General features: G+C 44.1%; 1 protein-coding gene across 4 annotated transcripts in view; it reads right to left on the reverse strand.

Moving 5' to 3' along the window:
* The window catches only part of LOC124001949 (serine/threonine-protein kinase WNK1-like), a 44,610-nt gene that overhangs the window by 10,298 nt on the left and 20,585 nt on the right, over positions 1-13,727 (reverse strand). For all 4 annotated transcript variants that reach the window (XM_046309152.1, XM_046309135.1, XM_046309144.1 and 1 more), the window contains exons 3-11: positions 11,644-11,816; positions 11,224-11,444; positions 9,421-9,578; positions 4,838-4,926; positions 4,416-4,635; positions 4,098-4,199; positions 3,659-3,995; positions 3,364-3,533; positions 3,155-3,205 (exon numbers count right to left, since the gene is read on the reverse strand). In XM_046309152.1, coding sequence (XP_046165108.1) covers positions 3,155-3,205; positions 3,364-3,533; positions 3,659-3,995; positions 4,098-4,199; positions 4,416-4,635; positions 4,838-4,926; positions 9,421-9,578; positions 11,224-11,444; positions 11,644-11,816 — 1,521 coding nt within the window. The remainder of the gene's footprint in view (positions 1-3,154; positions 3,206-3,363; positions 3,534-3,658; positions 3,996-4,097; positions 4,200-4,415; positions 4,636-4,837; positions 4,927-9,420; positions 9,579-11,223; positions 11,445-11,643; positions 11,817-13,727) is intronic.

Consider the following 13,727-nt stretch of genomic DNA (forward strand, 5'->3'; position numbering starts at 1 on the left):
TGCATTCAGCAAGTATTCAGACCCCTTAACTTTTTCCACATTTTGCTATGTTACAGCCTTATTCTGAAATGGATTAAATAGTATTTTCCCCCGCATCAATCTACACAGAATAATTACAAAGCAAAAACAGATTATATATACACACAGACACACACACACACATACATACATACAGAGCCTTGCGAAAGTATTCGGCCCCCTTGAACTTTGCGACCTTTTGCCACATTTCAGGCTTCAAACATAAAGATATAAAACTGTATTTTTTTTGTGAAGAATCAACAACAAGTGGGACACAATCATGAAGTGGAATGACATTTATTGGATATTTCTAACTTTTTTAACAAATCAAAAACTGAAAAATTGGACGTGCAAAATTATTCAGCCCCTTTACCTTCAGTGCAGCAAACTCTCTCCAGAAGTTCAGTGAGGATCTCTGAATGATCCAATGTTGACTTAAATGACTAATGATGATAAATACAATCCACCTGTGTGTAATCAAGTCTCCGTATAAATGCACCTGCACTGTGATAGTCTCAGAGGTCCGTTAAAAGCGCAGAGAGCATCATGAAGAACAAGGAACACACCAGGCAGGTCCGAAATAAAGTTGTGAAGAAGTTTAAAAGTCGCAAAGTTCAAGGGGGCCGAATACTTTCGCAGGGCACTGCATGTATGCATATATATATATATTATATATATATACACATATACACACACACACACACATATATATACATATAGATATACACATATAGATATATACACATACAGATATATAATATAGATATATATAAAACATATATACACACATACACATTCACATATACACACATACATTCACATACATATACAGTCATGGCCAAATGTTTTGAGAATAACAAAAATATGAATTTTCCCAAAGTCTGCTGCCTCAGTGTCTTTAGATATTTTGGTCAGATGTTACTATGGAATACTGAAGTATAATTACAAGCATTTCATGAGCGTCAAAGACTTTTATTGACAATTACACGAAGTTGACGCAAAGAGTCAATATTTGCAGTGTTGACCCTTCCCTTTCAAGACCTCTGCAATCTGCCCTGGCATGCTGTCAATTAACTTCTGGGCCACATCCTGACTGATGGCAGCCCATTCTTGCATAATCAATGCTTGGAGTTTGTCAGAATTTGTAGGTTTTTGTTTGTCCACTAGCCTTGGGGATTGACCACAAGTTTTCAATGGGATTATGGTCTAGGGAGTTTCCTGGCCATAGACCCAAAATATCAATGTTTTGTTCTTCAAGCCACTTCGTCATCACTTTTGCCTTATGGCAAGGTGCTCCATCATGCTGGAAAAGGCATTGTTCGTCACCAAACTGTTCCTGGATGGTTGGGAGAAGTTGCTCTTGGAGGATGTATTGGTACCATTCTTTATTCATGGCTGTGTTCTTAGGCAAAATTTTGAGTGAGCCCACTCCCTTGGCTGAGAAACAACCCCACACATGAAGGGTCTCAGGATGCTTTACTGTTGGCATGACACAGGACTGATGGTAGCGCTCACCTCGTCTTCTCCGGACAAGCTTTTTTCCGGATGCCCCAAACAATCAGAAAGGGGATTCATCAGAGAAAATGATTTTACCCCAGTCCTCAGCAGTCCAATCAGTCTGTCCCTGATGTTTTTACTGGAGAGAAGTGGCTTCTTTGCTGCCCTTCTTGACACCAGGCCATCCTCCAAAAGTCTTTGCCTCACTGTGCGTGCAGATTCACTCACACCTGCCTGCTACCATTCCTGAGCAAGCTCTGTACTGGTGGTGCCCTGATCCCGCAGCTGAATCAACTTTAGGAGACGGTCCTGGCACTAGGGATGTTGCCTGGTTTCCTCCAGACATAAAGGTTGGCATTCAGGCCAAAGAGTTCAATCTTGGTTTCATCAGACCAGGGAATCTTGTTTCTCATGGTCTGAGTCCTTTACTCGCCTTTCGGCAAGCTCCAAGCGGGCTGTCATGTGCCTTTTACTGAGTAGTGGCTTCTGTCTGGTCACTCTACCATAAAGGCTTGATTGGTGGAGTGCTGCAGAGATGGGAGAATCTTCCAGAATGATAACCATCTCCACAGAGGAAGTCTGGGGCTCTGTTAAAGTGACCATCGGGCTCTTGGTTCCCTCCCCTGACCAAGGCCCTTCTCCCCCGAGTGCTCAGTTTGGCCGGGTGGCCAGCTCTAGGAACAGTCTTTGTGGTTCTAAATTTCTTCCATTTAAGAATGATGGAGGCCACTGTGCCCATGGGGACCTTCAATGCTTCATAAATGTTTTGGTACCCTTCCCCAGATCTGTGCCTCGACACAATCCTATCTCGGATCTCTATGGACAATTTCTTCCACCTCATGGCTTGGTTTTTGCTCTGACATGCACTGTCAACTGTGTACCTTATATAGACAGGTGTGTGACTTTCCAAATCATGTCCAATCAATTGAATTTACCACAGGTGGACTCCAATCAAGTTGTAGAAACATCAAGAATGATCAATGGAAACAGGATGCCCCGGAGCTAAATTTCGAGTCTCATAGCAAAGGGTCTGAAATCTTAAATAATTTAGGTATTTCAGCTTTTTATTTTTAATACATTCAAATTACTAACCTTTTTTCCCCTTCTTTCCCCCCCCCCACTTTGTCATTATGGGTTATTGTGTGTCGATTGAGGGAAAAATAATTTAATTAATTTAAAATAAGGCTGTAATGTAACAAAATGTGGAAAAAGTCAAGGGTCCTGAATACTTTCTGAATGCACTGCAAATTTAGAGGGGGGCTGTGGGTATGAGAGTAGAGGGAAGAGGTGTGCGTTTACAAGGGACGGTTTTTATATAGCAGAGGGACGAGAAAGACAGAGGGAGGCGAGCAGAAGGAAGGAACAGAGACCAAGAGGGCTGATAAAGAGGAAAAGAGAGGAAAATATAAGAAGAGGGGGATACCAGTGCATCTGAAGAAAGAAAAAGAGAGACGATGGAAAGGAACGCATAAAGAAACCGAAAGAAAGAGGGAGAGGGTCCACCATTGTTTTCAAAAACATGTCTACATTGGTCTTTTGGTAACCGCCCACAAGAACCTCTCATCATGGTGTTTCCATCTATGATCAGTTGAGGAACAGCAGTGGTGTGCTGTGATGTTATTGTGATGGAGACGTGTACCTGTTGTGGAGCCCCAGGGACAACAGTGGCAGTCTGGGCAGCAGGAACCACCTGACAAACAGGACAGAGGGAGGAGGAGAGAGGATAGAAGGAGGGAGAGAGAAAGTCAGATGTAGTTTCTATTATACTGTACATACAGAGACAAGAGTTGGGTACTGTTACTGTAAGAATATATTAAATGCATTGCGTGCCATGATAATGACACTCACCATGGTCTGCTGCGTCTGCTGCTGCGATTGGTCGGTTTGGACAGGGGGCGTGGCCTGTGGGTATGGGGCCTCTGGCTGAGGCTGCTGACAGGGCAGAGAACTGTATGACACCACCGGCTGAACCAGGTGCATCTCGGGAAGGATGGAGGAACTATCTGTTATTTGATTGGCTGAAAGAGGGAGGGTTAAAGAATAGGTTTATTAATTGATAGTAAAAACACTAGATTAAGACTAGGTCAATACTACAGAGCACTGAGCGCAACCAAAAAAAAGGTGCCAGGCAGAACGTACAGACCTGTCTCAGTCTGCTGCGGGTACTGGTCCACCTCTGGCACCTCTGACTCTGGCTGGGCTGGAACTTGGGAGGATACTGGGACTGGGAGCTGCCCTGTAGACTGGGGTACGTAGGGAACTCCCTGGGGCCCCAGCTGTGCCGTCTGAGGGGGGATGTCGGGTGTCGTCTGCAGGTTGGGCTGTGGTGGCTGCTGGGTGGGCTGTGGCTGGGGGTAGGGGGCAGCCTGTTGGCCTGGCTGGGAGGCCTCTGTGCCGGGCTGCTGCTGTAGAATTAGTTGTTCTTGTTGTCGTTGACCCTGCTCCTCCTCCAGCCTCCTCTTCTCCTGCTCCTCTCTCACCTTCAATATCATAACATCAAGTTCACCTCAGTTTAATTCATTTGATTGCAATATTATAAAACTTTACATTCAGAACCAAGATTCCATTGAGCTGGTACAGACCTGCTGCCTCTGCTCCCTCTTCCTGCTGATGAGGGAAACCCTGTCCTTTATGGCCTTAGCCATAGTCTTATGGTCCCCTTCACACACGTAGCCAGACTCCACCTGAGACAGAGACACACACACACACAGAGAACAGAACAGGGGACCAGGGAAGTGTTAGGACTTGAAAGATTCCTAAATAATCAGTAAGAATAGACTCCCAAATGGCACCCTATTCGCTATTGGCCCTGGTCAAAAGTAATGCACTATATAGATAATATGGTGCCGTTAGGGGTGCAGTCAATATCTCTCTGAAGTGGACATTGTGTCGTCACCCACCATCTCCTGGGCCACGTCCTCGGGGACGTCCTTGCTGAGGTCAAAGGAGAACTCGATGGCCTCGTTTTCCTTGTACTTCCCCTTCAGTTTCTTGACGTCCTCTATCCTCAGCCACAGCTTGATGGCCTCCATCTCCCCATCATCTTCCTCAGCCAGCTCCACACGCACCCCGGTCTCCTCCTGGAAGAAGGCATGGTTCAGCAGGTCCTTTATCGAGTACCTAGGAGAGACGGGAAGTGTAAAATCAACAGAGATATTTTTGACACAACAAAACCCCTTTAAAGTAGTCTCATTTTGAGAAGGTCCTGAGTGCATGAGTAGGAATTACTCTCCCTGCATCCGTGATTCTATAGCTGGACTTCGCAGAAATCACACTGGGTAAGAGTGTCTGCTAAATGAACAGAATGGGAGTGTGAGCTGACCTCTCGTCCTTGTTCTGTCTGATGCATCCCTCGATGATCTCCTTCACCTCAGGGATGGCCACCTTGTCGAAGCTGGCCGGCTTCACCCCCTATAGGACACACACACACACAACTCCCAGTCAACAACCCACACATTGTCAACATAGAAAGATTATTTTTCCGTGATTCTAACTTCCTGGTTTCCCAATAGCGATGGAACTTACGCTTACAAGTGTTTTATGGTGCATCTTTCCATCAGAAGATGTAACATGGTTTTCCAAAACACCACACAGAGAAAAGTGCGTCGTTGAGGCCTGTATTGATATGGATTGGATCGAAAGAAAGGCAGCACTGCTCTCGGATCAGCGTTCTCCCTTTCCAATCTAATCTTAACATTACAATTATTCCACAATACTGATGATGGATCAGCTCCTAGAGCGATATTATTATCCAAGGCTACAAAATATTGATGCGCCTTATTCTAACGCTTAACTATAATAATGCACTAAATCAAGATTTAGTACATCATTGCGCACATGTTACACATCATGAAATACATTGAGTCAAATAGCTAAAAAGCACACAAGTATCTAAATATAACTTAATTGAATTAACATGAAATTCTAATATCATTCATATATATTTTTAAGTCTATGTAGCCTATACTGTATTTATCTTTTGATACAGTTCTCGGTTTTCATTTGAAGTTTCTTTATATCATTCACTTGTTATGCAAAGAAATCAGCAACTTTGTATTTGTAGTCACTGTCACACTTGTTCTGAAGCTATTGGCGGTCACAGAAAGACAGATAAACATAGATTTGGTGTTAAGCGAAGATCTTCTGTGTATAAAATGATGCAAAAGTGCAAAACTGCATCTACTTAGCTGCTCTGAGGCAGTTGTTAAATAACAAACATTTTCAAGAGCAACTTTAGTAACAATGGTTTTGGGAAACCGTTTGGAGATTTAGCGATGCACCTACAAAAGATTCTAACGATGAAAGCAGCCTTAAGATGCTTTTGAGGAACCGGGCCCTGGTCTACTCAGGGTTGTGTTCTGGAGGGCACAATGTTGCAGATAGAAATTATGTGTACAAAGCTGAAATGATTCCATATTCTACATGCCAGAAGTATGTCTGTCTACAGAATATATTTATATCTGAACGTTCCGTGGCGTTGCCCTGTCACCTCCTAGCAGCACTGTATTAGAACAGAGTATAACCCTTCACTGGGCAGCAGTGCATGCTTTGTGCTAAAACCCATGTAATTGAATGTGATGTACTTGAATGTCCCAAATGTTTTTGTGGGAAAACAACGTTGTTGAGGGGGAATAGAGTCACCGGTTACAGTGCTCTCATCTCAGAGCAAGGTTCAGTAGCTACAGTACCCACTGAACCCTGGGCCTGTTTTGAGGGCCACTGATCTAAATTCTACATGTGCATTTAGAAGTCATGGTGACACTCCCACCCTTTGAAGATTAGTGGCTAGGGCTGTTACTGGGAGGGAGGGAGAGGAATGTAAATAAGGAAACTGACCATATTTCAAGAGGATTTACTTCTGGGTAACAGAGATTAGCTCTATAGAGACAGCAGGAGACTGCCTGGCTCTACAGAGGTATGGAGGGCTGGATAAGTGCTGTAATCACAGTCACATTAAGACAGCTCTGATAGACAGTCATAAGTTTGCACAATTCTGTGATAAGTATGTTGTGTATACTGATTCCTGGAATGCAAGTAACTTAAAGGGAGTTTAACAATGTTTAACTGAGGTAAAAAGGTAACCTGTGTCATAAACAGGGTTGGGAAATTAACACCAACCCTGCCAAATGCAGGTAGATTTTGTAATTGGTGGCCAAGAATGTCTATTTCACCAGCCACGTTGGCAGGTGATCACACATATATTTGGAATATATACATTTTTTTATCCATATGTTGAAGTTGGTCGAATTGACTAGAAAAGGCTACGTTTGACTTTTTCCTCGAGTTTCTTGGCCAGTTATATCACTTTGTTCACATGCTAGGTATATTTTTTATGTTAGTTACAGCGAAATCAAATTATCTGATGAAATGTTTTTTTTTTTCCCATTAGAGACAAGTGCATATCCAAGTTACCACGGTAACAGCCAGTCCCTTAAAGGGGCAGCTGAGCGTTTCACCTATTGATTGTGTTTGATTCAGTAGGGATCTCTCTCTCCTAAAAGCTTTTATTAATCAACTTTTAGTCATTTCTTATCATTAAAAACTCTAAAATAGTTTAATTGTTCTCCTAGATTTATTTGTGAGATTCTACATTTCTACTTAAGCCATATCACTCAGCCTTTTGTAGCAGGTAAGCACTTTGTTGATTTGTGATGTTCAGCTGTAGAACTGTTTACTATCTAAACTTCATCTTTGAACCAATGTATATTAAAAAACACAGGTCACAAACATTATGAAATTAAGCAATATACCCCATTAGTTCTTACTATACTGAACAAAAATAAACTCCCGTGTTTCCATGTTTCATGAGCTGAAATAAATTAATTTTGATAATTTCACAGAAGTTATCCGTTTGCACAAAAACCTTATTTCTCTCAAATGTGCACAAATCTGTTAACATCCCTGTCAGTTAGCATTTTATCCTTGGTCAAGATAATACAGCCATCTGACAGGTGTGGCATATCAAGAAGCTGATTAATGGAATCCTGACCTGTTCACCGGATGTGCTACCTGTCCCAGACCTGCTGTTTTCAGCTCTCTAGAGACAGCAGGAGCGGTAGAGATACTCTTAATGATCGGCTATGAAAAGCCGACTGACATTTACTCCTGAGGTGCTGACTTGCTGCACCCTCGACAACTACTGTGATTATTATTATTTGACCATGCTGGTCATTTATGAACATTTGAACATCTTGGCCATGTTCTGTTATAATCTCCACCCGGCACAGCCAGAAGAGAACTGGCTACCCATCATAGCCTGGTTCCTCTCTAGGTTTCGGCCTTTCTAGGGAGTTTTTCCTAGCCACCGTGCTTCTACACCTGCATTGCTTGCTGTTTGTGGTTTTAGGCTGGGTTTCTGTAAAGCACTTTGAGATATCAGCTGATGTACGTACGAAGGGCTATATAAATAAATTTGATTAAAACTCCATGATCATTACATAAATTAACCTTGTGCTGGGGACAATAAAAGGACCCTTTAAAATGTGCAGTTTTGTCACATCACAATGCCACAGATGTCTCAAGTTGAGAAAGTGTGAAATTGGTGTGCTGACTGCAGGAATGTCCACCAGAGCTGTTGCCAGAGAATTTAATGTTCATTTCTCCACCATATGCTGCCTCCAACATCGTTTTAGAGAATTTGGCAGTACGTCCAACCGACCTCACAAATCGCAGACCACATGTAACCATGCCAGCCCAAGAGCTCCACATATGGCTTCTTCACCTGCGGGATCGTCTGGGGTTGAGAAGTATTTCTGTCTGCATTAAATTCCTTCTGATTTGCTGGGCTTGGCTCCCAAGTGGGTAGGCCTGTGCCCTCCCAGGACCACCCATGGCTGCACCCCTGCCCAGTCATGTAAAATCCATAGATTAGGGCCTAATGCATTTATTTCAATTGACTGATTTCTTTATATGAACTGTAAATCAGTAAAATCTTTGAAATCGTTGCATTTATATTTTTGTTCAGTATAGTAATACATTTCTTGTTTTAGAAAAACAGAAAGCATGCTCATCCGTTTATATTTTTGTTGTAATTATGGCAAAAATAATATTGTCTGGTAAAATCAAATCTGAGTGTCTGGTATATTTAAAAAAAATCTACCTGCGACAGTGGCTGGTGGACCAAAAAGTGAATTTCCCACCGTGGTCGTGCAGCGCTCACGGAAGTGAGAGGTGTACCTACTACCTCCCAGTGTAGTTGATGAACAACTGGGATCATTGAGCGTGGCAACAGAGATTACATTACTAGAATGGCAATGCTGATTGGTGACAAAATAGGCTAACCTTCCATATCCATTTCTAACCATAAATCATGGAGTATCTATGTCGAGGTGTGTTTGCTATTGCTCCTTCTTTGGATCCAAGCCAAAGACCATTTCCAGTATCAGCCAGAAGGAAATAACAGGACAGTGCAGGACAACCGGGAGAGGGGGGTGGCAGAGCGGGTGGACAACCGGGAGAGGGGGTGGCAGAGCGGGAGGACAACCGGGAGAGGGGGTGGCAGAGCGGGAGGACAACAGGGAGAGGGGGTGGCAGAGCGGGAGGACAACAGGGAGAGGGGGTGGCAGAGCGGGAGGACAACAGGGAGAGGGGGTGGCAGAGCGGGAGGACAACAGGGAGAGGGGGTGGCAGAGCGGGAGGACAACAGGGAGAGGGGGTGGCAGAGCGGGAGGACAACAGGGAGAGGGGGTGGCAGAGCGGGAGGACAACAGGGAGGGGGTTGACAGAGCGGGAGGACAACAGGGAGGGGGTTGACAGAGCGGGAGGACAACAGGGAGGGGGGTTGACAGAGCGGGAGGACAACAGGGAGGGGGGTTGGCAGAGTGGGAGGACAACAGGGAGAGGGGGGTGGCAGAGTGGGAGAACAACAGGGTTCATGGAATGAGGGTTGAGGCGGGGGAGACTTACGCTGGTGACTCTGCGGTAGATCTGTGCAGCGTTCTGGCACTCGGAGTATGGGTACTCTGAGGTGGCCATCTCCAGCATGCACATCCCAAAGGCATACACATCCACTGACTCGTCGTACTTCTCCTCATACATCTCAGGCGCCATGAACTCAGGGGTACCTTAAATCAAATACAACCATTCAGAACTCTGTGTCTCTCTCCCTCTCGGAGTGTCACACCCAAAACGCCCCACTTCTCCTCTAACCGAAGAGGAAGAAGAAGAGTGACCCGTCGCCGCTGCCTCCGGGTGAGCAGAGCCTGCGAGAGGAGAGAAAGAGAGAGAGAGAGAGAGAGGGGGGAGGAGGAGAGCAACAAAAAAAAGGGGGGGGAGCTGGGTTCAGTTAGACTGTAGTGAAAGAGGCACACGTCTCTCAGTGTAAGACCTTGTTATCTGGGGGGGTATACACCTAGTATAGGGGTCTAAAGAAGATGGCTGGTGTACAGAACACACTGTGGGAAAATTGGTGTTAGACACATGTCAGTTCAACTACTGACAGACTGTAGAATTACCCGGTTTACCAGTCAGAACCCGGTTAGTGAGTTGAGTGATCAGGGGCTTCAATATGGCAGAGAAGGGGCATGAATTGTAAGACTAGCTATGGAAATAACTTGTGTCAAGACCTTACCTTTCACAATCAAACATAAACATAACCCCTTTCATACAAACTTACCTTTAAGTAGGCTGACTTACCTGTCCTCATTGACCTGGGGAGTAAGGTGTTACGGTGAGGGCCGAATGAAGCAGATCCCATAGCTAGTTAATGAAACAGTGTGTGGCTGGACACCAGCCGTATTCAAATAGCAGATACTCTGCTTTCAATCTTCTGAGGGTCTTACACAGAAAAACTCAAGATGGATATTTGAAATGAATAGGTTTTTGTAAGATGTGTGTCACAGTGCATTCGCACACTTACCAGGCCCATAACAATAGTCACTTACCAGCAGTACCCTACTTATTCCTTTACTGCAGCATGGAGCACATCTGAGGCTACAGCCTACAGTACAAGACATACCCGAGAATGAAAAAAAAAAAAAAATGAAAAAAGGTCTGATAAAGGAGAAGTGGGGGGGGGGGGGGGCTTTCCAGACAGGAAAAGAAGCAGACATTCTCTCTGCTCCTAAAATGGTTTAAAAGACAGAGAAACACTGACAAAAACCTGTGGAAGCAAACCCTTAAAAAAAAGAGAGACGGGAAATGTTATTGGCATCATTGGCAAACAGACCACATATTTCCAAACCACAGAGCAAAGACCAGTCTGAGACAGAACATAGAACCAGTGGCCATACCTGTTGCCCTGGTCTGGCTAGCCTGACGGTTAAGGCATGACAGGTGGATTGAGATTCATATTTCACCGAGAGATTGGAGGCGCTACATACTCTTAGTAGGAGCCTGACACAGCAAACTTTCACTTTATGGAGGAAAAAGACTATCTAATCGATTCTGTCACTGAGTAACCAGCCCTGGCGGACTCACTGACATGACAGTGTGTGTGTAAAGAAAGGGTTTGTGGGTCTCCCCATGACCTGGCCTCCGCTTGTGCTGTGGTTTGATTAGAGAGCTGAAACATTGTGGTCTGTTTTCCAACCACATTGTCATAAACAAAAAAGGTGATCAGAAACAAAAACCTAACCCCCCCCCAATCAAACCCTTCATAACCTCATGGTCAACCACAGTATAGGAACCTTACACAAGACATCCCTTTGGAGTGTAGCGAGGAGGAAAGCAGGGCACAGTAAAAGGAAGTGGATGATATTGGGGTCTTACCTATGACACTCTTGGCGAAAGATGACCTCTTGAGTGTGGCCAATCCCAGGTCTCCTATCTTGACGGAGCCTGTGGGGCCGGTGATGAAGATGTTGTCACACTTCAGGTCCCTGTGAATGATGGGAGGGGCTCGGGTGTGGAGAAAGTGAAGGCCCTTCAGGATCTGCCTACACCAGCTCCTCAAAACCTTAATCTTCATCACCTTGAAACGCTTCAGATACCTACAGAACAGGACAGATATAGGGTTAAAGATGGACGTCACACATCCATCCTCATTACAATTCACTGACTCAGGAACCTTGTGCAGACAGTTTCATTATGACCATCGTTGAGAAAGAACACACAGAAGAGAGCAACACCATTTGCATGACGTCCAGCACTGGACTGGTGTTGACGCCTGTGTGTAAGAATGATACTCACGTTTTCAGTGTTCCGGAGGTCATGAGTTCTGTGACCAGCACAATGCACTTCCTGCCTTTAACGGGGGCCTCCCAGGATTCATAGAAGCGGACAATGTTGGGGTGCTGCAGCCCCTTTAGCATGCCAGCCTCCTCCTTGAACCGCTGCCGTTCCGACTTGGACAGCTTGCGGTCCTATGTGGCGGGGTCATAGGGACATCAGTGTTAGACAGTCAGGAGAGAGAGAATAAACAGGTCTATGAGAGTAGATTTAGCTTACAGACAATATGGCATATACTCTTTTCATTCAGCAAAGGTCAAACAACAATGCGAACAGTAGCCGTTTACTAGTATGATGTCAAAGTGAAAGTGGCTCTACGTCGTGGCTCACTAAACTTTTGGAAAGAGGGCAAATCCTCAAACATTTCTGTGAGCTTGCGTTCAGTTAGCAAATGCTTGGGACAAATACATCATCACTTGTTTATTTCAAAGCAGTATAGTGACTGAGTTGGACAAAAGTGCTTGACAGTTCATAAAAAACAAGTACGAATAGACCGACATATATTCATCAAATTACAGTACCGGTCAAAAGTTTGGACACACCTTGTCCTTCAAGGGTTTTTATTTATTTTTACTATTTTCTACATTGTAGAATAACAGTGAAGACATAAAAACTATGAAATAACATATGGAATAATGTAGTAATCAAAGAAGTGTTAAACAAATAAAAACATTTGAGATTTTTCAAAGTAGCCACCCTTTGACTTGATGACAGCTTTGCACACACTTGGCATTCTCTCAACTAGCTTCATGAGGTAGTCACCTGGAATACATTTCAATGCTCCCGAGTGCGCAGCGGTCTAAGGCACTGCATCTCAGGGCTTGAGGCGCCACTACAGACAACCTGGTTTGATTCCAGGCTGTATAACAACCGGCCATGATTGGGTGGCGCACAATTGAACCATCGTCGTCCAGGTTTAACCGGTGTAGGCTGTCATTGTAAATAAGAATTTGTTCTTAACTGACTTGCCTAGTTAAATGTTGAATAAATAATAAAATAATAATAATTAACAGGTGTGCCTCGTTAAAAAGTTCATTTGTGGAATTTATTTCCTTCTTAATGCGGTACAGTTGTGTTGTGACAAGGTAGGGCTGGTATACAGAAGATGGTCTTTTACCAAATAAGGCTAAGTCTATATTACGGAAAGAACAGCTGAAATAAGCAAAAAACGACAGTCCATCATTACTTTAAGACATGAAGGTCCGTCATTCCGTAAAATTTAAACAACTTTGAAAGTTTCTTCAAGTGCAGTCGCAAAAACCATCAAGCGCTATGATGAGACTGGCTCTCAGGATGACCACCACAAGAAAGGAAGACCCAGAGTTACCTCTGCAGCAGAGGATAAGTTCATTAGAGTTACCAACCTCAGAAATTGCAGTCCAATTAAATGGTCAGAGTTCAAGTAACAGACACATCTCAACATCAACTGTTGAGGAGACTGCGTGAATCATGGTCAAATTGCTGCAAAGAAACCACTACTGAAGGACACCAATAAGAAGAGAGTTAATAAGAAGAGAAGAAAGACAAGCAATGGACATTAGACCAGTGGAAATCTATCCTTTGGTCTGATGAGTCCAATTTTGAGATTTGTTGTTCCAACCGCTGTGTCTTTGTGAGATGCAGATTAGGTGAACGGATGATCTCCACATGTGTGGATCCCCACCGTGAAGCACGGAGGAGGGATTATGGTGCTTTGCTGGTGACACTGTGATTTATTTAGCATTGAAGGCACACTTAACCAGCATGGCTACCACAGCATTCTGCAGCGATACGCCATTCCATCTGGTTTGCGCTTAGTGGGACTATCATTTATTTTTCAACAGAACAATGATCCAACACACCTCCAGGCTGTGTAAGGGCTATTTGACCAAGAATGAGAGTGGTGGAGTGATACATCAGATGACCTGACATTCAATCACCCAACCTCAACCCAATTGAGATGGTTTGGGATGAGTTGGACCGCAGAGTGAAGGAAAATCAGCTAACAAGTGCTCAGCATATGTGGGATGGTTGAAAAATGATTTCAGGTGAAGGTGGTTGAGATA

Source organism: Oncorhynchus gorbuscha, linkage group LG02 (assembly GCF_021184085.1).
Source record: "Oncorhynchus gorbuscha isolate QuinsamMale2020 ecotype Even-year linkage group LG02, OgorEven_v1.0, whole genome shotgun sequence".
Lineage (NCBI taxonomy): Eukaryota > Metazoa > Chordata > Actinopteri > Salmoniformes > Salmonidae > Oncorhynchus > Oncorhynchus gorbuscha.